The 21,480-nt window shown below is 61.2% G+C and overlaps 2 protein-coding genes across 2 annotated transcripts in view; one reads left to right on the top strand and one right to left on the bottom strand.

Annotated features, from left to right (window-relative positions):
* The window catches only part of ZNF484 (zinc finger protein 484), a 214,710-nt gene that overhangs the window by 110,917 nt on the left and 82,313 nt on the right, over positions 1–21,480 (top strand). The gene's annotated exons all lie outside the window — the stretch shown is intronic.
* LOC130683102 (NUT family member 2B-like) lies at positions 15,668–21,113 on the bottom strand. Its single transcript, XM_057499373.1, has 8 exons — positions 21,080–21,113; positions 20,083–20,339; positions 19,622–19,959; positions 18,653–18,781; positions 18,167–18,306; positions 17,445–17,851; positions 16,767–16,877; positions 15,668–16,438 (listed from the first exon to the last, which is right to left on the bottom strand). The coding sequence occupies exons 1-8, from the start codon at positions 21,111–21,113 to the stop codon at positions 15,668–15,670; spliced, it is 2,187 nt and encodes a 728-aa protein (XP_057355356.1).

Below are 21,480 nucleotides of genomic sequence, written 5' to 3'. Positions count from 1 at the left end.
AGGGGCAGAGGGCAGGCGGGCTGGGGGCACGAGGGAGGGGGAGACATTCCACGGGCACTCTGGCAGGTGGGCAAGAGCACAGGTGCTCTTCCAGCTTACAGCGCCACACCCTCGGTGGGTGCCTCTCTTGGCCGCTTACAAATCGTTTTTCGGGCTCACAGCACCAAGGTCCTAGCTGATGTTCCCGCTACTTTCATTCCGTGACCATCGACCTAGTGTGCGGCCGGGGCCCCACTGCTTCCTACTGCCCGTCACTGACTTCCACAGAGGCTAGGCTTTCTGAACCCATGGGAACAGGTGCTCTGATGAGCACGCAGGTACTCATGGCCACGGGCAGCCTGCGTTTGAAATGGGGATGTCCGTGCAGCCGCGAGCCTGTTCGGGGCACTGTGCCCGTCGCGCTTCAGGAAGCAGCCCGTGCGTCCCCAGGGGCTGTGTGTGGAGGCCCTGCAGACCCCAGCCAGGCCCCCGTTGCTGGAAAGCCCCAGCCCATCAAAGAAAGGCCCTGCAGACTCCACGTCCAAGACCAGAAATTCCTCCTTTGCGTTTCTTGGAACATCACCCTCCTGCTAAATATGTATGTTTACCTTTTTAATGGTTTTAATGTACTATCTCACACAAGTAAGACCTTCGCATGATCCACAGTCCACTGTAAACACGGAAAGTACAGTGGCGAGTCCTCCTCCCGCCTCTTTCCCAGCAGCCCAGATCGCTGTCCACCGGGAACCGGTGTCATCTGATTGTGCAGATCTTCTCAGACATGTGCTATGTGGCCAAAGGCAAATGCATTCTCTTCTTATTTTTTAAATGCTTTCAGTTTTCTCTTCTGGTGAAAATTCATTTATGTTCTGATATATTTGCAGATATTTACAGCCTTGCAAGCAAGCCACAGTGAGCTTTACTTAACAGAACTCCTGCTGGGGATTGAGAAAAGAACAACTTGCAGACATCTCCCAGGACTTGGGTTTTTATCATGGGAAACCTTAGATGATTTTCACCAAGGAACTTCATATTCAGAGGGATGATGAAGCACAGCATGGTACTGAGACACTCACGAGAGGCAGGCTTCCCTCTTGCTTCCTCCACCAATTGTGGACAAGATTCTCCCTCACGGCTTTCATGTAGGATTTGCTTGTTCTTCTCAGGACCACCGACTGGAAAACCGCACGGTGGAAAAATTATCTCGTCCCAATTCCACACCTCTTTTTATATGACTCCATCAAAAAGCCTAGGCTCCAGAAGCAGATAGAATTGTTAGCCCAAATGTGTTTGAAAACACCAGCCACGCAAGGGGGAGATGACAGTCCTCTGCACTCTGATTTCTGACCATCCCTGCAGGAAGGCCAGGGGCGGGTGTCTTTCGAGAAAACAAAAATCTCCGGACGTGGGTCTCAGGCCTTAGCGGACAGAGGATCTTCCTCCCAGTCAGGGAGGAGCAGCAGAATGGGGAGATCACGTGTGCACACAAGGTTTTAGTGTGGTAGGTGAAGCTGCGGAGTTGACACCCGGTACCCACCTTGCAACAGGCCGGACGGGTGTGTGGAGCTTCTGGGAATGCATTACAAACTCAAGTCCCAAAGTGGCTTCTGCTGCCTGTCTTTTTCATTGCCAGCTCAAGTGCTGCAAAATTCCCTCTGGAAGAGGAGGGGAGTAAAGCTACTCCTACACTGCCTGCTATGCCACTTCAGTTGGCCCCTTGGCCCGTGTGGATCCAGGTCAGAGCGCCATGCTCACGGAGGAGGGTGTGCCCGCCACCCTCCACGCGGAGGCGTGCTCGCCGGGAAACCTGCATGCACTCAGCAGGTGCCGTGAAGGGGACACGTAGTGCAGCAGGCCTGCGGAAGAACCCCGAGTGTTTCCCGGGTGGGTCTAGAGCTCTGAGCCAGGAGTGTTCTCTGAAGAGTTATTTTTACGTTTTAGGCACTAGTCCATTGTGAGACGTATGTTTTGCAAATATTTGCTCCCAGTCTGCAACTCGTCTTTCCATCTTGTTAAGGCGATCACTGGCAGAGCAAATGTTTTCACTATCGTTGAGGTCTGGCGGGAAGCTCTGGAGGGCCGCCCCTGGACTCGGGGGCGGGGCGCGAACCTAGGGAGTCAGCCCGCTGCCCGTGAGGCCTGTGAGACAGGACGGCTGCGAGGCAGCCAGCCCGCGGTGCGTGGGCCCGGCCGCCGAGCGCAGGGTGCGGGCTGGGGGTGCGCAGTCCACAGGCGGCGGAAAGGAGGCCCGGCTCCGACGCCCCGGGACCCTGAAGCCGGGTCCTGCCAGCCGCGGATTCCCGCTTCGCCTCGCGCGTCGCGCGCACGCGCGCCACACGCCCAGGGAGCGGGCGGGCTCCGGGCGCGCGGACCAGCGGCTCCAACGGCTCCCAGGATCCCTTGCGGCGGACCGCTCGCGCTGCGCACGAGCGCGCGGGGCGTGGCCAACGGCCGAGCGGCCGGTCGGGGGTCCGCGGCGGCTAGCCCCGCCCAGCGCGGGAGGGGACGTGGCCGCCGCGTCCTCGCTGCCGGGGGTGGGCGGGGACGCACGGGCGGCTGCCGGCCTCCAGCACCTCGCGGGCTCTCGGCGCCGAGCTGAGGCGGCCCCGGATGATGACTCAGAAATAAAAGGGGTCATAGCAGATAATTATGGACAGCTATGTGCCAACAAATTGGATGACCTGGAAGAAACGGATAAATTCTTAGAAACATAATCCACCAAAACTGAATCAAGCTCAAATAGAAAGTCTGAACACACCAACAACAAATGAGATTGAATCAATTTTTAAAAACCTCCCCAAACAGCAAAGTTCAAGATGGCATGGCTTCACTGGTGAACTCCACCGAACACTTAAAGAGAAATGTAAAAAGTCCTTAAATGGTCCCAAAAAATTGGATAGGAGGGAGCACTTACAAACTCATTTAGATGACCAGCATTACGTGATACTGAAGCTAGACAGGACAATACAATACAATACAGTAAAATTACAGGCCAATATTCCTGATAAGCATAGATGGAAAAATCCTCAACAAAATTGTAGCAAATCAAATTCAACACCACATTAAAAGGATCATACACAATGATCAAGTAAGATTTGTTCCTGGGATATAAGGACAGTTCAACATACCCAAATGAATGTGACACACTGAATTAACAAAAGGAAGGAATAAAATAAGCTATCTCTATCGATGCAGAAATGGGACTTGAGAAAATTCAGCACCCCTTGCACGGTACAAACTCTCAACAAATTGGGTGTAGAAGGAATGTACTTCAACACAATAAAGGCATATATGAAAAACCCACAACAAGCATACTCACTGATGAAAAACTGAAATCTTTTCTTCTAACGTTAGGCAGAAGGCAAAGGTGCCCACCCTCACTGTTTCTATTCAATAGCACCGAAAGGCCCAGTCAGGGGAATTAGGGGAGAAAAAGAAATAAAAGGCATCCAAATCAGAAAAGAAGTAAAACTATCTCTGCTCATGCATGTCACGATCATACATGTAGAAAACCCTGAAGTGTCAACAGCAAAAACTCTTAGAACTCATAAACCAATTTGGCAAACTTGCAGAATACAAAATCAACATATAGAAACCAGTCATGTGTCTAAACAAAAGCACCAAATTACCCTATTCACAGAAGGTCCAGCCCTGGGGGGAGGCGATGGGACAGCAGTGTGGGCATCGTTGAAATGCAAAGGCCCTGAGGCCAGCCTCTCAGGCCACAGCTACATGGGGCCTCCTACCTCAGTGGACGGGACGCTCCTGCACAGAAATCCCCCAGAGAGACGAGGTGCCCCCCCCCCCGCGCCCAATCTCCTTTCTGAGTGCCCCGATTCTCCTTCCCAGCCCGATGCCCTCTCTGTGCTGAGGGAAGAGGGACTGTCCACCAGCCCACACATTTCATGCGCCCACCGAGGCCGGAGGATGGGCCTTCCACGTCGGTTGTGGAGCCTGTCCCCTCATGACATGCCTTTCCTCTCTGCTCAGCCCCCCAGGAGACCCTGATGCCTGAGCATCCCCCAGCGCCCCAGCCCGCTTCAGCGAGAAAGGGAGGGCCCCCTCTAGACAACGGCTGTCTGCAGGCTCTGTCCAGAAAGTGGGCTGGTGCTGCAGAGAGCACAGGGCCAAAGCAGCTGCCATCCTTCGAAGTTTGGGGTCCTGTGATGACGCTGTGTCCTGGGGACTCCCAAAAGCGGCCTCCAGGAGGGCAGAGGTGGGGCGGGGGAGGGCTTATGCGGGCGGTGGGCAATCGGGAGCCATCTGGAGAATGCACATGAATGTGGAGGGGGAACGGGGACATCATCGCCTTGGGTCCCGGAGCCCGGGACCTTCCTGCTTTCGGCGCCCCTTCCCGTGGAGAAGCCCAGATGCCACTAGGGGCAGAGACGCCGAGCCTTTCGTGACAAAACAGGCTTTATTTGCATTTGCATACAAGGCCCAAATGGGCTGAACACCCCCACCGCCCCACACCTTTCCCACCACCCTCTTATCCCACCCCCCAACCAGCCACCCCCAGGGGCCCTGCCCTCCCACCTCTCCCACCCCACCCTCCCTGTCCCACAGCAGCCAGGATCAGGACTGGGATGTGGAGGAGCCCGAAGCTGCCCTGGAGGGCCGACTCCTCCCTACTGGCTGCAGGGCCGCTTCCTACCCTTCCCTGTGCCGAAAGGGTCCCCCCTTCTCTTCCGGGGCTGTGAGGGGCAGCCCAGCCCCAGAGCCAAGGCTGGTCCCCCAGCGACCCCGAGGCTGGCCCCTGGCAGGGGTGTCTTCCCAGCAGGGGCTGGGCCTGCACACGGGGCCCGACTGCTGGCCTTGCCAGCTGGAGGGCCAGCGGGGCTGAGGCCCGGCTTCTGGGGAGAGCGGGCCTGGGGTACTCCAGGGCGGAGGAGGTCTGAGCCTGGAGTAGGACTCTGGGGCAGTCCCCAGGATGGCAGTGTGTGCTGAGATGCCAGGAGGAAGGCCAGGCTGGGGAGCTCCTCCTCGCCCTCACTGGGCCTGCCCGTGGGCCCCAGGGGCTCCCGAGCAGGACAGGTCTCTCCCGGAGCAGTGGCGAGCCTGGGCCCCAGGCTGGGCGAAGTGCGGCACCGAGCCTGGGGGGCATGGGGCCGCCAGCCAGCCTTCAGGGGAGGGGGCTCCTGGCGTCCTGGAGAGGCAGCGAAGGCTTCGGGCCTCCACACGCCAGCGTCTCCTCGGCTGTGCGCCTGGCGCTGCCCGCAACCAGACTCTGGTGGGCAGGCTTGGTCGCTGGCCCCTAGCTGGGGGCCGTGGCCGTGCCTCTGGGGATCCTGGCCGGCCTCAGACCCAGAAGGCCTTGAGTCCAGTCGGGGTGTGCCGTGACTCGCGGGGGCCTGCACACCCTCCTCCTGCTTCAGTTCCAGGAGTCGCTTCTGCTCCAGCTGCGAGGAGGGAGGGCACCGTGAGGCCGCCCGAGAGGCGGAGGCGGTGCCACGCCAACGATAGCCGCTGCGGCTCTCCTGCCAACCTCACCCCCCAGCTTGGTGCCCCGGCCGGCGTCCTCTCTCTCCTCCCCGGCTCCCCCCATCCTCTCCCTGCCGTACTCCTGCCCGGCCCCCACCCTCAGAGAGGCCCTCCCTGCCACTTCTGCCATGCAACGCAGGGGAACGGTCAGGAAGGAATCCTGTCCTGGGGTCCCCTGCCCTGGCACACCCGGGCTGCCTCTCTCCAGGCTCACCTGTTTCCTTCCCTTTCCCAGCTCACCTGTGCCAAAGACAGTCCTTCCTCCTGCTCCAGCTCCTCAGCGAGGGCCAAGAGATCCAGCTGGGCTTCCGGGCAGGGCAACTCCGCCAGGAAGCGTGGGTGCAGAACTGCGTCCGCCTGGCCCAGAAGGAAGAGGCTGTGAGCATCCTTGGAGGGAATCCCCTGGGCACCCAGAGGACCCAGAGGGCGAGGGAAAAGCAGAGACCAGCCCCAGCCTCCACAACAAGGAGGTGTTGGAAAGACGTGGTCACGGTCCCCGACCACAGGCACACATGCACACGCACAGCATATACACACGTACATGTGTGCATGCCACACACCCCACACGAGACGTGCACGCAAACATATGCACAGCCACACAAGTACATACACAGGTACCTATGCACACACACGCACACACAAGCATGCACACCAACACCCCGCACAACCCTGGCTCACCTGGTTTACCCCTGTACAACACGCAGACACACACATACATTTACACAGATACATATGCACATCCACTGTCACACACACGCACCCGCACACGCATGCGCACACACACACACACACACACACACACACACACACCAGAGCTGAGGAATAAGAACAACTTAATTCCAGCTGCCTGGGCACCACCCCGACATGGGTGGTGGGAGTGCCGCTCCCTGAAATCCTGTAGCACCCTGGCCAGGGCCAGCCTACCTTGTTGAGAAAGTCTCCCTGGGCACAAAGCTCATTGATGTAGGTCAGGAGACCCGCGTCTGGATAGACGCCCTCCTCTCCCTGTGGCGGCTTGGAGCTATCCTCCCCACGTTCTTCACCGGGCAGCCCCTGAGTTGGGCCGCTGGGCCCCAGCAGCCCCTCCATGATCTCCAGGCCCTCTGCCACGGCCTCGAGGGGGATCTCCGTCGGCGCCTCGGTGTGCGGGCTCTGCCGGCATCGCGGTGGCTGGGCGTTGGCGGACTGGGCCCCGGCGCTGGCCTTCTCGCGGATGCGTGCTGAGGAGGGTGCAGGGAAGGAGTGTGGGTAGCCTGGCCGCACCTCCCCAGCACTGAGCGTGCTCAGGGAGGACGGAGCTCGGGGACATTCCCGTGGGGGGTCATGGCCAGCTGGTCCGCAGGCACCAAGGTGTGGAAGGGGACACAGGGCCTCCGAGGGCTTCATGCTGGGGAGGGAGGCCCGCCCTCCTCCCAGCCCCCTGCCCCTTCCAGCACCCCTTGTGGGTCTCTGATCAGGGCAGAGGGGGGTGGCCATGTCCTAAACCTGGCCCATTCCCGTCGGGACCAAGGGAGACCCCACGCTACTGATGGCATCGAGGTCACTGCCCAATGCGCCCGGGATGAGTAGGACCGTGTTGGGGACCGCAGCCTTCCCAGGCTCCCACTGCCTCTGGCCTTTGGCTCCGGGGGAACACGGTGGCATACCTCGCTTCTGGCCCCGCTCTGGGGCTGAGGGCGCCCGAGGAACAGGCCTGAGGGGTGCTGGATGAGGCACGCCCTGCGCCGCCTTCATCCACTGTGCGTTCTGACATTGCCTCGCCTCCTCGGCCTCGAACTCCATGAACCTGGGGCGAGGGAGGCACGGTCCCTTGAGGAGGAGGCCTCCCGGGCCCAGGCAGAGAAGCAGTCAATGGAGAGGTCAGACGGAGAGGGCATGGGGTGTCATGGCCCCGGCCATGGTGGGGAGGCAGGCTGCCTGGGACACCCGACCCCATGTACAGCCCCAGGGCCAGTGTCTGAACCCCCCCCCAATGTCCTGAGACCTTCATGTCTAGACAGAAAAGGTCAGCGTCTGGACAGGTGGGGCTCTGGGGCAGGGGAAACGAGTAGCCAGCCTCCCAAAGTGGGGGGGGGCATGATCCCAGAGGGGTACAGGTCTTCATCCTGCCCTTGGCCCAGGGCCCTGACTCACCTTCCCGCCATCACATAGTAGATGCTGCGCTCTGACTTGCTTAGACAATGCCACTTCTGCACGCCCCGCTGCAGGACCTCCTCCCGGGTGATGGTGGGGTTCCAGCGGGCCAGGGTCCGAAGCAGTGGGCTGTAATTCGCCCACTGGGGTCAGTCACCATCTGCAGCCCGGAACCTGCCCACCCCACCTCACACTGTGGAGCCCGCATCCCCAGCATGGAGGACTAAGCCCAGGAGGAGACCGGCAGGGTCTCGGCGGTAGAGGCCAGCCTTCCGGGCCACTGTGGTGCCGCCTGACTCCACAAGCCTCCGCCACGGACTGCGGCCGCCCGTGCCCTCACACCGCAGCTGCCCACTGTGGCCTGGAGAGCTGGGCTGCTCCTCAAATTGGCATTTTCCGGCTAACAACGACAGGCATCAAATGGGCGAGCACAGGCCACGCCATCAGACACCCTGCCTGGACAGCCCAAGGCGCGGGCTCTGCAGGCCTCGGAATGCAGTGGAGTGGCCAGTCAGGAGGCGCCCGGCCATGGTGGGGCTTCCCCGCCCTGGGCTCCGAGTGTGCCGCCCCACCCGCCCCAGTCCCCCCTGCCTCTCCTGGCCTGGACCCTGCACCCAGGAGGGCAGTTGGGCAGAGAGCTGTCTCCTGGGCCCTGGGGTCCCCCGCCTCCCTGAGGGGATGCCCAGGTATCATCCCCTCAGCCCGGTGTTAAAACGGGCAGAACCCTGAGACCGCAGCCTCCAACCCTGGGCCTGCCGGCCAGGGGCCCCACTGTGAGCCCGCAGCGAACCTGTGGTGAGCATTGCAGCCAGAGGCCGGCTGGCTCACAGGGACCGCCCGCGAGATGCGGCCTAAAGGATGTCACCACCAGAAGTGACCGCCTCCCGACAACCAGCCCGGTCAGAGCGAGGGCGACACCGCCCTTGATCCAGGCTGGACACCGTGGCTTCCCCGTTGGACGACACTCACATGAGGAAGCAGGACAGTGCCTCCGCATCGGGACTCTGGGGCAGGTGCCTGCGGGCCAGGGGCTTGCAGTGCTGCCAGCGCCGGAACTTTTCGTTCACGCTGCTGCGGTGGCAGGCGTTCCCGGGCGAGGCGGTGGGCTGCGAGCAGGCCGGGCCGCTGTTCCTAGCGGCCCCAGGTGGACGAGGACTGGCCAATGCTGGGAGCCCGCCAGAGGCCAGCTGGGCAGCTGGCACTGCAGCTCGAGGTGGACGGTGCAGGGACCAGCCTTCATCGCTAGCCTGGGTGCTCCAGGCAGGAGGGGCGGGCAGGATGGTCTTCACTCCCGAGGCCGCCAGGAACTGGGGCACAGGACACACAGCACCCCCACAGAGGGCCCCAGGAGTGCTCCCATGGAGAGGGGCCTGAGTCACGACAAAGGTCTGAGGCTGGGGAGCCTGCACGGGCCTCTGTTCCGGCCAGACGTGCACAGTGACGTTGCAGGCCCCGGGCCAGCCTGGGCCACAGCTGGCCTGTGCTGCCACCAACGGCGTGCTGGGAAGAGTCGGCAGCACCAGGGTGCTTCCTGGGGGCAACACTGGGCCCAGGACGTTCGGTGGGTGCTGCTGCCAGGGGGCCCAGTGTGGCGGGCCGAGGACGGGAGTGGCTGACGGCAGCACTGTGAAAGATGACACGAAGGTGCCAAGGTTGACGGTCCCCTGCGGGCCCGGCACTGGAAACGCTGTCAAGACAGGAGAGGTGCTGAGAGAATCTGTCCTGGGAAGGGTGCCCGGGACTCAGGGGCCGGTGTGCTGGTGGAACCGGGCAGGGCACAGCTGTCCGCAGGGGACAGTCAGGCCCCGACCAGCTGAGACCGTTCCCCTGGAAATGTCTGCCCCACCCGGGCCCCCGGCCCACTCTGCCAAGAAGAGACCTCCCAGCAGGTGCTGCGTTTGTGCCACCAGGCCCTGGCCTCATGGCTGTCTCCACACAAGACTTGCAGACACCTGCCTGCGGGGACGACCCCGACCACAGCCCGTGAGCCGCAGGGCACTCATCCCCCGGGTATGGTCCGGGACCTGGGGCCTTGAGACCCGGCAGTGTCTAAAACACCGGGGCCCACGCCCCTCTGCTTTGCGGTGCCCGTGCCCACGTAAATCCCTCTCTTTCTTGCCTGACACAGCACACCAACGCACTTGAAATGTCCCTCTGCGCGGGAAAGGCCCCGGGACCCTGACTGACATAACCCATCCAGAACCACCCACAGCACACCCTTAACATGGGCCAGGGTCCCTGCCACCGCTCAGGAGCTCCATTCCCAGGAGAGGGTCAGTGGAGGAGGTCTCGTGTGCCCTGAATTCTGTCACTCGACAACCAGTGTGGCCTGCAGAGCCTGGGAAAGGGCTGGCAATGGAGAGCAGAGGGCAGTCAGGGGAGGATCCCTCCGCTTTGGAAAGGAATCAGCACGTGTAGATGTCCCACGGGACAGGCAACCATACTCCACGTCCACTATCATCCCTGGGTTAGTGCCTCGCACACAAGCAAACGCCTCATCTCAAAGGTGAAACGCAAAGCTCAAGTTTGTGAGACACTGGACAGGAGGAAGTGGCTCTGCAGAACTGAGTCTCCTCACAGGGAGAAGGATTCAGGATGACTCAGGAACCCAAGCCCTATCCTGCTGGCGTCACCCGGCTGCCCTGTCCCCGGTGAGCCCAACAACAGCCCACTGCCCAGAGGAGAAGAGCTCCGGCTGGAGGGAGGGTGGCAGGTCTGGGCTCCGGCAGCCAGGGGACGCTGTGGACTTGCTCGTGGAGAGGACACGTGCCTGCAGACTTGGCCACAGATAACAGCCCTGGACAATTTTCTGGCTCAGGCCAAGTCTGTCTACCTCTCCTAGCGCACTGTGGGGTCTGGTAAAGTGCAGTTCAGATCCCTTGGGATGACATCGTGGGGCCAGCCCTGTGCCCAGGAGGGTGACTCAGGGCCGGGCTTTCCCGGGACCACCCCCCTCCGTGCCACCACCACAGCCTCCCCAAACGCAGGGTCCACGGCGCGTCTCCTTTCTAGAAAGCAGCAGCGTGTGGGCGGCAGTCCCTTCTCCCTGCTCAGGGCGCTTCCCTTGTGTCACCTGACCCACCTCCAGAAGCCACCTCCCCAGGGCTACCTCAGCTTTCCAGAGGCCTCCCCGCACCTCCCAGGTGAGATACCCTGGGGCCCAGAGCTCTCTCCCCCCTTGACGGTCTAACCACTGTGCCCGGATAACAGTCACATTTGAATCCCAGGGACCGGTGGGCGGTGGCCCCTGAAACACTGCCACCCAGCCTTCAGGCCTTACCTCCTCCTGAAGTCATCCCCACAGGCTGAGATCCGACCGCAGCTGCTTGGCCGTTCCACCTGGGGAACCGAGTCCAGGACCAGAGAGCAGCCTCCTCCACCAACTGCTCAGGATCCCACTCAGGCAGGGCAAGTTTGAATGTAAACAGGCCTAGAATGTAGGGGCCCAAGACACTCTGCAGTGGGGGAGGGGCAGAGGGCAGGCGGGCTGGGGGCACGAGGGAGGGGGAGACATTCCACGGGCACTCTGGCAGGTGGGCAAGAGCACAGGTGCTCTTCCAGCTTACAGCGCCACACCCTCGGTGGGTGCCTCTCTTGGCCGCTTACAAATCGTTTTTCGGGCTCACAGCACCAAGGTCCTAGCTGATGTTCCCGCTACTTTCATTCCGTGACCATCGACCTAGTGTGCGGCCGGGGCCCCACTGCTTCCTACTGCCCGTCACTGACTTCCACAGAGGCTAGGCTTTCTGAACCCATGGGAACAGGTGCTCTGATGAGCACGCAGGTACTCATGGCCACGGGCAGCCCTGCGTTTGAAATGGGGATGTCCGTGCAGCCGCGAGCCTGTTCGGGGCACTGTGCCCGTCGCGCTTCAGGAAGCAGCCCGTGCGTCCCCAGGGCTGTGTGTGGAGGCCCTGCAGACCCCAGCCAGGCCCCCGTTGCTGGAAAGCCCCAGCCCATCAAAGAAAGGCCCTGCAGACTCCACGTCCAAGACCAGAAATTCCTCCTTTGCGTTTCTTGGAACATCACCCTCCTGCTAAATATGTATGTTTACCTTTTTAATGGTTTTAATGTACTATCTCACACAAGTAAGACCTTCGCATGATCCACAGTCCACTGTAAACACGGAAAGTACAGTGGCGAGTCCTCCTCCCGCCTCTTTCCCAGCAGCCCAGATCGCTGTCCACCGGGAACCGGTGTCATCTGATTGTGCAGATCTTCTCAGACATGTGCTATGTGGCCAAAGGCAAATGCATTCTCTTCTTATTTTTTAAATGCTTTCAGTTTTCTCTTCTGGTGAAAATTCATTTATGTTCTGATATATTTGCAGATATTTACAGCCTTGCAAGCAAGCCACAGTGAGCTTTACTTAACAGAACTCCTGCTGGGGATTGAGAAAAGAACAACTTGCAGACATCTCCCAGGACTTGGGTTTTTATCATGGGAAACCTTAGATGATTTTCACCAAGGAACTTCATATTCAGAGGGATGATGAAGCACAGCATGGTACTGAGACACTCACGAGAGGCAGGCTTCCCTCTTGCTTCCTCCACCAATTGTGGACAAGATTCTCCCTCACGGCTTTCATGTAGGATTTGCTTGTTCTTCTCAGGACCACCGACTGGAAAACCGCACGGTGGAAAAATTATCTCGTCCCAATTCCACACCTCTTTTTATATGACTCCATCAAAAAGCCTAGGCTCCAGAAGCAGATAGAATTGTTAGCCCAAATGTGTTTGAAAACACCAGCCACGCAAGGGGGAGATGACAGTCCTCTGCACTCTGATTTCTGACCATCCCTGCAGGAAGGCCAGGGGCGGGTGTCTTTCGAGAAAACAAAAATCTCCGGACGTGGGTCTCAGGCCTTAGCGGACAGAGGATCTTCCTCCCAGTCAGGGAGGAGCAGCAGAATGGGGAGATCACGTGTGCACACAAGGTTTTAGTGTGGTAGGTGAAGCTGCGGAGTTGACACCCGGTACCCACCTTGCAACAGGCCGGACGGGTGTGTGGAGCTTCTGGGAATGCATTACAAACTCAAGTCCCAAAGTGGCTTCTGCTGCCTGTCTTTTTCATTGCCAGCTCAAGTGCTGCAAAATTCCCTCTGGAAGAGGAGGGGAGTAAAGCTACTCCTACACTGCCTGCTATGCCACTTCAGTTGGCCCCTTGGCCCGTGTGGATCCAGGTCAGAGCGCCATGCTCACGGAGGAGGGTGTGCCCGCCACCCTCCACGCGGAGGCGTGCTCGCCGGGAAACCTGCATGCACTCAGCAGGTGCCGTGAAGGGGACACGTAGTGCAGCAGGCCTGCGGAAGAACCCCGAGTGTTTCCCGGGTGGGTCTAGAGCTCTGAGCCAGGAGTGTTCTCTGAAGAGTTATTTTTACGTTTTAGGCACTAGTCCATTGTGAGACGTATGTTTTGCAAATATTTGCTCCCAGTCTGCAACTCGTCTTTCCATCTTGTTAAGGCGATCACTGGCAGAGCAAATGTTTTCACTATCGTTGAGGTCTGGCGGGAAGCTCTGGAGGGCCGCCCCTGGACTCGGGGGCGGGGCGCGAACCTAGGGAGTCAGCGCGCTGCCCGTGAGGCCTGTGAGACAGGACAGCTGCGAGGCAGCCAGCCCGCGGTGCGTGGGCCCGGCCGCCGAGCGCAGGGCGCGGGCTGGGGGTGCGCAGTCCACAGGCGGCGGAAAGGAGGCCTGGCTCCGACGCCCCGGGACCCTGAAGCCGGGTCCTGCCAGCCGCGGATTCCCGCTTCGCCTCGCGCGTCGCGCGCACGCGCGCCACACGCCCAGGGAGCGGGCGGGCTCCGGGCGCGCGGACCAGCGGCTCCAACGGCTCCCAGGATCCCTTGCGGCGGACCGCTCGCGCTGCGCACGAGCGCGCGGGGCGGGGCCAACGGCCGAGCGGCCGGTCGGGGGTCCGCGGCGGCTAGCCCCGCCCAGCGCGGGAGGGGACGTGGCCGCCGCGTCCTCGCTGCCGGGGGTGGGCGGGGACGCACGGGCGGCTGCCGGCCTCCAGCACCTCGCGGGCTCTCGGCGCCGAGCTGAGGCGGCCCCGGATGATGACTCAGAAATAAAAGGGGTCATAGCAGATAATTATGGACAGCTATGTGCCAACAAATTGGATGACCTGGAAGAAACGGATAAATTCTTAGAAACATAATCCACCAAAACTGAATCAAGCTCAAATAGAAAGTCTGAACACACCAACAACAAATGAGATTGAATCAATTTTTAAAAACCTCCCCAAACAGCAAAGTTCAAGATGGCATGGCTTCACTGGTGAACTCCACCGAACACTTAAAGAGAAATGTAAAAAGTCCTTAAATGGTCCCAAAAAATTGGATAGGAGGGAGCACTTACAAACTCATTTAGATGACCAGCATTACGTGATACTGAAGCTAGACAGGACAATACAATACAATACAGTAAAATTACAGGCCAATATTCCTGATAAGCATAGATGGAAAAATCCTCAACAAAATTGTAGCAAATCAAATTCAACACCACATTAAAAGGATCATACACAATGATCAAGTAAGATTTGTTCCTGGGATATAAGGACAGTTCAACATACCCAAATGAATGTGACACACTGAATTAACAAAAGGAAGGAATAAAATAAGCTATCTCTATCGATGCAGAAATGGGACTTGAGAAAATTCAGCACCCCTTGCACGGTACAAACTCTCAACAAATTGGGTGTAGAAGGAATGTACTTCAACACAATAAAGGCATATATGAAAAACCCACAACAAGCATACTCACTGATGAAAAACTGAAATCTTTTCTTCTAACGTTAGGCAGAAGGCAAAGGTGCCCACCCTCACTGTTTCTATTCAATAGCACCGAAAGGCCCAGTCAGGGGAATTAGGGGAGAAAAAGAAATAAAAGGCATCCAAATCAGAAAAGAAGTAAAACTATCTCTGCTCATGCATGTCACGATCATACATGTAGAAAACCCTGAAGTGTCAACAGCAAAAACTCTTAGAACTCATAAACCAATTTGGCAAACTTGCAGAATACAAAATCAACATATAGAAACCAGTCATGTGTCTAAACAAAAGCACCAAATTACCCTATTCACAGAAGGTCCAGCCCTGGGGGGAGGCGATGGGACAGCAGTGTGGGCATCGTTGAAATGCAAAGGCCCTGAGGCCAGCCTCTCAGGCCACAGCTACATGGGGCCTCCTACCTCAGTGGACGGGACGCTCCTGCACAGAAATCCCCCAGAGAGACGAGGTGCCCCCCCCCCCGCGCCCAATCTCCTTTCTGAGTGCCCCGATTCTCCTTCCCAGCCCGATGCCCTCTCTGTGCTGAGGGAAGAGGGACTGTCCACCAGCCCACACATTTCATGCGCCCACCGAGGCCGGAGGATGGGCCTTCCACGTCGGTTGTGGAGCCTGTCCCCTCATGACATGCCTTTCCTCTCTGCTCAGCCCCCCAGGAGACCCTGATGCCTGAGCATCCCCCAGCGCCCCAGCCCGCTTCAGCGAGAAAGGGAGGGCCCCCTCTAGACAACGGCTGTCTGCAGGCTCTGTCCAGAAAGTGGGCTGGTGCTGCAGAGAGCACAGGGCCAAAGCAGCTGCCATCCTTCGAAGTTTGGGGTCCTGTGATGACGCTGTGTCCTGGGGACTCCCAAAAGCGGCCTCCAGGAGGACAGAGGTGGGGCGGGGGAGGGCTTATGCGGGCGGTGGGCAATCGGGAGCCATCTGGAGAATGCACATGAATGTGGAGGGGGAACGGGGACATCATCGCCTTGGGTCCCGGAGCCCGGGACCTTCCTGCTTTCGGCGCCCCTTCCCGTGGAGAAGCCCAGATGCCACTAGGGGCAGAGACGCCGAGCCTTTCGTGACAAAACAGGCTTTATTTGCATTTGCATACAAGGCCCAAATGGGCTGAACACCCCCACCGCCCCACACCTTTCCCACCACCCTCTTATCCCACCCCCCAACCAGCCACCCCCAGGGGCCCTGCCCTCCCACCTCTCCCACCCCACCCTCCCTGTCCCACAGCAGCCAGGATCAGGACTGGGATGTGGAGGAGCCCGAAGCTGCCCTGGAGGGCCGACTCCTCCCTACTGGCTGCAGGGCCGCTTCCTACCCTTCCCTGTGCCGAAAGGGTCCCCCCTTCTCTTCCGGGGCTGTGAGGGGCAGCCCAGCCCCAGAGCCAAGGCTGGTCCCCCAGCGACCCCGAGGCTGGCCCCTGGCAGGGGTGTCTTCCCAGCAGGGGCTGGGCCTGCACACGGGGCCCGACTGCTGGCCTTGCCAGCTGGAGGGCCAGCGGGGCTGAGGCCCGGCTTCTGGGGAGAGCGGGCCTGGGGTACTCCAGGGCGGAGGAGGTCTGAGCCTGGAGTAGGACTCTGGGGCAGTCCCCAGGATGGCAGTGTGTGCTGAGATGCCAGGAGGAAGGCCAGGCTGGGGAGCTCCTCCTCGCCCTCACTGGGCCTGCCCGTGGGCCCCAGGGGCTCCCGAGCAGGACAGGTCTCTCCCGGAGCAGTGGCGAGCCTGGGCCCCAGGCTGGGCGAAGTGCGGCACCGAGCCTGGGGGGCATGGGGCCGCCAGCCAGCCTTCAGGGGAGGGGGCTCCTGGCGTCCTGGAGAGGCAGCGAAGGCTTCGGGCCTCCACACGCCAGCGTCTCCTCGGCTGTGCGCCTGGCGCTGCCCGCAACCAGACTCTGGTGGGCAGGCTTGGTCGCTGGCCCCTAGCTGGGGGCCGTGGCCGTGCCTCTGGGGATCCTGGCCGGCCTCAGACCCAGAAGGCCTTGAGTCCAGTCGGGGTGTGCCGTGACTCGCGGGGGCCTGCACACCCTCCTCCTGCTTCAGTTCCAGGAGTCGCTTCTGCTCCAGCTGCGAGGAGGGAGGGCACCGTGAGGCCGCCCGAGAGGCGGAGGCGGTGCCACGCCAACGATAGCCGCTGCGGCTCTCCTGCCAACCTCACCCCCCAGCTTGGTGCCCCGGCCGGCGTCCTCTCTCTCCTCCCCGGCTCCCCCCATCCTCTCCCTGCCGTACTCCTGCCCGGCCCCCACCCTCAGAGAGGCCCTCCCTGCCACTTCTGCCATGCAACGCAGGGGAACGGTCAGGAAGGAATCCTGTCCTGGGGTCCCCTGCCCTGGCACACCCGGGCTGCCTCTCTCCAGGCTCACCTGTTTCCTTCCCTTTCCCAGCTCACCTGTGCCAAAGACAGTCCTTCCTCCTGCTCCAGCTCCTCAGCGAGGGCCAAGAGATCCAGCTGGGCTTCCGGGCAGGGCAACTCCGCCAGGAAGCGTGGGTGCAGAACTGCGTCCGCCTGGCCCAGAAGGAAGAGGCTGTGAGCATCCTTGGAGGGAATCCCCTGGGCACCCAGAGGACCCAGAGGGCGAGGGAAAAGCAGAGACCAGCCCCAGCCTCCACAACAAGGAGGTGTTGGAAAGACGTGGTCACGGTCCCCGACCACAGGCACACATGCACACGCACAGCATATACACACGTACATGTGTGCATGCCACACACCCCACACGAGACGTGCACGCAAACATATGCACAGCCACACAAGTACATACACAGGTACCTATGCACACACACGCACACACAAGCATGCACACCAACACCCCGCACAACCCTGGCTCACCTGGTTTACCCCTGTACAACACGCAGACACACACATACATTTACACAGATACATATGCACATCCACTGTCACACACACGCACCCGCACACGCATGCGCACACACACACACACACACACACACACACACACACCAGAGCTGAGGAATAAGAACAACTTAATTCCAGCTGCCTGGGCACCACCCCGACATGGGTGGTGGGAGTGCCGCTCCCTGAAATCCTGTAGCACCCTGGCCAGGGCCAGCCTACCTTGTTGAGAAAGTCTCCCTGGGCACAAAGCTCATTGATGTAGGTCAGGAGACCCGGGTCTGGATAGACGCCCTCCTCTCCCTGTGGCGGCTTGGAGCTATCCTCCCCACGTTCTTCACCGGGCAGCCCCTGAGTTGGGCCGCTGGGCCCCAGCAGCCCCTCCATGATCTCCAGGCCCTCTGCCACGGCCTCGAGGGGGATCTCCGTCGGCGCCTCGGTGTGCGGGCTCTGCCGGCATCGCGGTGGCTGGGCGTTGGCGGACTGGGCCCCGGCGCTGGCCTTCTCGCGGATGCGTGCTGAGGAGGGTGCAGGGAAGGAGTGTGGGTAGCCTGGCCGCACCTCCCCAGCACTGAGCGTGCTCAGGGAGGACGGAGCTCGGGGACATTCCCGTGGGGGGTCATGGCCAGCTGGTCCGCAGGCACCAAGGTGTGGAAGGGGACACAGGGCCTCCGAGGGCTTCATGCTGGGGAGGGAGGCCCGCCCTCCTCCCAGCCCCCTGCCCCTTCCAGCACCCCTTGTGGGTCTCTGATCAGGGCAGAGGGGGGTGGCCATGTCCTAAACCTGGCCCATTCCCGTCGGGACCAAGGGAGACCCCACGCTACTGATGGCATCGAGGTCACTGCCCAATGCGCCCGGGATGAGTAGGACCGTGTTGGGGACCGCAGCCTTCCCAGGCTCCCACTGCCTCTGGCCTTTGGCTCCGGGGGAACACGGTGGCATACCTCGCTTCTGGCCCCGCTCTGGGGCTGAGGGCGCCCGAGGAACAGGCCTGAGGGGTGCTGGATGAGGCACGCCCTGCGCCGCCTTCATCCACTGTGCGTTCTGACATTGCCTCGCCTCCTCGGCCTCGAACTCCATGAACCTGGGGCGAGGGAGGCACGGTCCCTTGAGGAGGAGGCCTCCCGGGCCCAGGCAGAGAAGCAGTCAATGGAGAGGTCAGACGGAGAGGGCATGGGGTGTCATGGCCCCGGCCATGGTGGGGAGGCAGGCTGCCTGGGACACCCGACCCCATGTACAGCCCCAGGGCCAGTGTCTGAACCCCCCCCCAATGTCCTGAGACCTTCATGTCTAGACAGAAAAGGTCAGCGTCTGGACAGGTGGGGCTCTGGGGCAGGGGAAACGAGTAGCCAGCCTCCCAAAGTGGGGGGGGCATGATCCCAGAGGGGTACAGGTCTTCATCCTGCCCTTGGCCCAGGGCCCTGACTCACCTTCCCGCCATCACATAGTAGATGCTGCGCTCTGACTTGCTTAGACAATGCCACTTCTGCACGCCCCGCTGCAGGACCTCCTCCCGGGTGATGGTGGGGTTCCAGCGGGCCAGGGTCCGAAGCAGTGGGCTGTAATTCGCCCACTGGGGTCAGTCACCATCTGCAGCCCGGAACCTGCCCACCCCACCTCACACTGTGGAGCCCGCATCCCCAGCATGGAGGACTAAGCCCAGGAGGAGACCGGCAGGGTCTCGGCGGTAGAGGCCAGCCTTCCGGGCCACTGTGGTGCCGCCTGACTCCACAAGCCTCCGCCACGGACTGCGGCCGCCCGTGCCCTCACACCGCAGCTGCCCACTGTGGCCTGGAGAGCTGGGCTGCTCCTCAAATTGGCATTTTCCGGCTAACAACGACAGGCATCAAATGGGCGAGCACAGGCCACGCCATCAGACACCCTGCCTGGACAGCCCAAGGCGCGGGCTCTGCAGGCCTCGGAATGCAGTGGAGTGGCCAGTCAGGAGGCGCCCGGCCATGGTGGGGCTTCCCCGCCCTGGGCTCCGAGTGTGCCGCCCCACCCGCCCCAGTCCCCCCTGCCTCTCCTGGCCTGGACCCTGCACCCAGGAGGGCAGTTGGGCAGAGAGCTGTCTCCTGGGCCCTGGGGTCCCCCGCCTCCCTGAGGGGATGCCCAGGTATCATCCCCTCAGCCCGGTGTTAAAACGGGCAGAACCCTGAGACCGCAGCCTCCAACCCTGGGCCTGCCGGCCAGGGGCCCCACTGTGAGCCCGCAGCGAACCTGTGGTGAGCATTGCAGCCAGAGGCCGGCTGGCTCACAGGGACCGCCCGCGAGATGCGGCCTAAAGGATGTCACCACCAGAAGTGACCGCCTCCCGACAACCAGCCCGGTCAGAGCGAGGGCGACACCGCCCTTGATCCAGGCTGGACACCGTGGCTTCCCCGTTGGACGACACTCACATGAGGAAGCAGGACAGTGCCTCCGCATCGGGACTCTGGGGCAGGTGCCTGCGGGCCAGGGGCTTGCAGTGCTGCCAGCGCCGGAACTTTTCGTTCACGCTGCTGCGGTGGCAGGCGTTCCCGGGCGAGGCGGTGGGCTGCGAGCAGGCCGGGCCGCTGTTCCTAGCGGCCCCAGGTGGACGAGGACTGGCCAATGCTGGGAGCCCGCCAGAGGCCAGCTGGGCAGCTGGCACTGCAGCTCGAGGTGGACGGTGCAGGGACCAGCCTTCATCGCTAGCCTGGGTGCTCCAGGCAGGAGGGGCGGGCAGGATGGTCTTCACTCCCGAGGCCGCCAGGAACTGGGGCACAGGACACACAGCACCCCCACAGAGGGCCCCAGGAGTGCTCCCATGGAGAGGGGCCTGAGTCACGACAAAGGTCTGAGGCTGGGGAGCCTGCACGGGCCTCTGTTCCGGCCAGACGTGCACAGTGACGTTGCAGGCCCCGGGCCAGCCTGGGCCACAGCTGGCCTGTGCTGCCACCAACGGCGTGCTGGGAAGAGTCGGCAGCACCAGGGTGCTTCCTGGGGGCAACACTGGGCCCAGGACGTTCGGTGGGTGCTGCTGCCAGGGGGCCCAGTGTGGCGGGCCGAGGACGGGAGTGGCTGACGGCAGCACTGTGAAAGATGACACGAAGGTGCCAAGGTTGACGGTCCCCTGCGGGCCCGGCACTGGAAACGCTGTCAAGACAGGAGAGGTGCTGAGAGAATCTGTCCTGGGAAGGGTGCCCGGGACTCAGGGGCCGGTGTGCTGGTGGAACCGGGCAGGGCACAGCTGTCCGCAGGGGACAGTCAGGCCCCGACCAGCTGAGACCGTTCCCCTGGAAATGTCTGCCCCACCCGGGCCCCCGGCCCACTCTGCCAAGAAGAGACCTCCCAGCAGGTGCTGCGTTTGTGCCACCAGGCCCTGGCCTCATGGCTGTCTCCACACAAGACTTGCAGACACCTGCCTGCGGGGACGACCCCGACCACAGCCCGTGAGCCGCAGGGCACTCAACCCCCGGGTATGGTCCGGGACCTGGGGCCTTGAGACCCGGCAGTGTCTAAAACACCGGGGCCCACGCCCCTCTGCTTTGCGGTGCCCGTGCCCACGTAAATCCCTCTCTTTCTTGCCTGACACAGCACACCAACGCACTTGAAATGTCCCTCTGCGCGGGAAAGGCCCCGGGACCCTGACTGACATAACCCATCCAGAACCACCCACAGCACACCCTTAACATGGGCCAGGGTCCCTGCCACCGCTCAGGAGCTCCATTCCCAGGAGAGGGTCAGTGGAGGAGGTCTCGTGTGCCCTGAATTCTGTCACTCGACAACCAGTGTGGCCTGCAGAGCCTGGGAAAGGGCTGGCAATGGAGAGCAGAGGGCAGTCAGGGGAGGATCCCTCCGCTTTGGAAAGGAATCAGCACGTGTAGATGTCCCACGGGACAGGCAACCATACTCCACGTCCACTATCATCCCTGGGTTAGTGCCTCGCACACAAGCAAACGCCTCATCTCAAAGGTGAAACGCAAAGCTCAAGTTTGTGAGACACTGGACAGGAGGAAGTGGCTCTGCAGAACTGAGTCTCCTCACAGGGAGAAGGATTCAGGATGACTCAGGAACCCAAGCCCTATCCTGCTGGCGTCACCCGGCTGCCCTGTCCCCGGTGAGCCCAACAACAGCCCACTGCCCAGAGGAGAAGAGCTCCGGCTGGAGGGAGGGTGGCAGGTCTGGGCTCCGGCAGCCAGGGGACGCTGTGGACTTGCTCGTGGAGAGGACACGTGCCTGCAGACTTGGCCACAGATAACAGCCCTGGACAATTTTCTGGCTCAGGCCAAGTCTG

This window comes from Manis pentadactyla, chromosome 3 (assembly GCF_030020395.1).
Source record: "Manis pentadactyla isolate mManPen7 chromosome 3, mManPen7.hap1, whole genome shotgun sequence".
Classification (NCBI taxonomy): Eukaryota; Metazoa; Chordata; class Mammalia; order Pholidota; family Manidae; genus Manis; species Manis pentadactyla.
This window is presented reverse-complemented; position numbering and strand designations above follow the sequence as displayed.

Coding starts and splice junctions, on each gene's coding strand:
- LOC130683102 (XM_057499373.1), bottom strand. CDS start 21,113: ATGATAGTGGACGTGGAGTATGGTTGCCTGTCCC. Junction 20,340..21,079: donor GGAGTATGGTTGCCTGTCCC/GTGGGACATCTA, acceptor CTGTCTTGACAG/CGTTTCCAGTGCCGGGCCCG. Junction 17,852..18,166: donor AGAGCGGGGCCAGAAGCGAG/GTATGCCACCGT, acceptor CCTGCGGACCAG/CTGGCCATGACCCCCCACGG.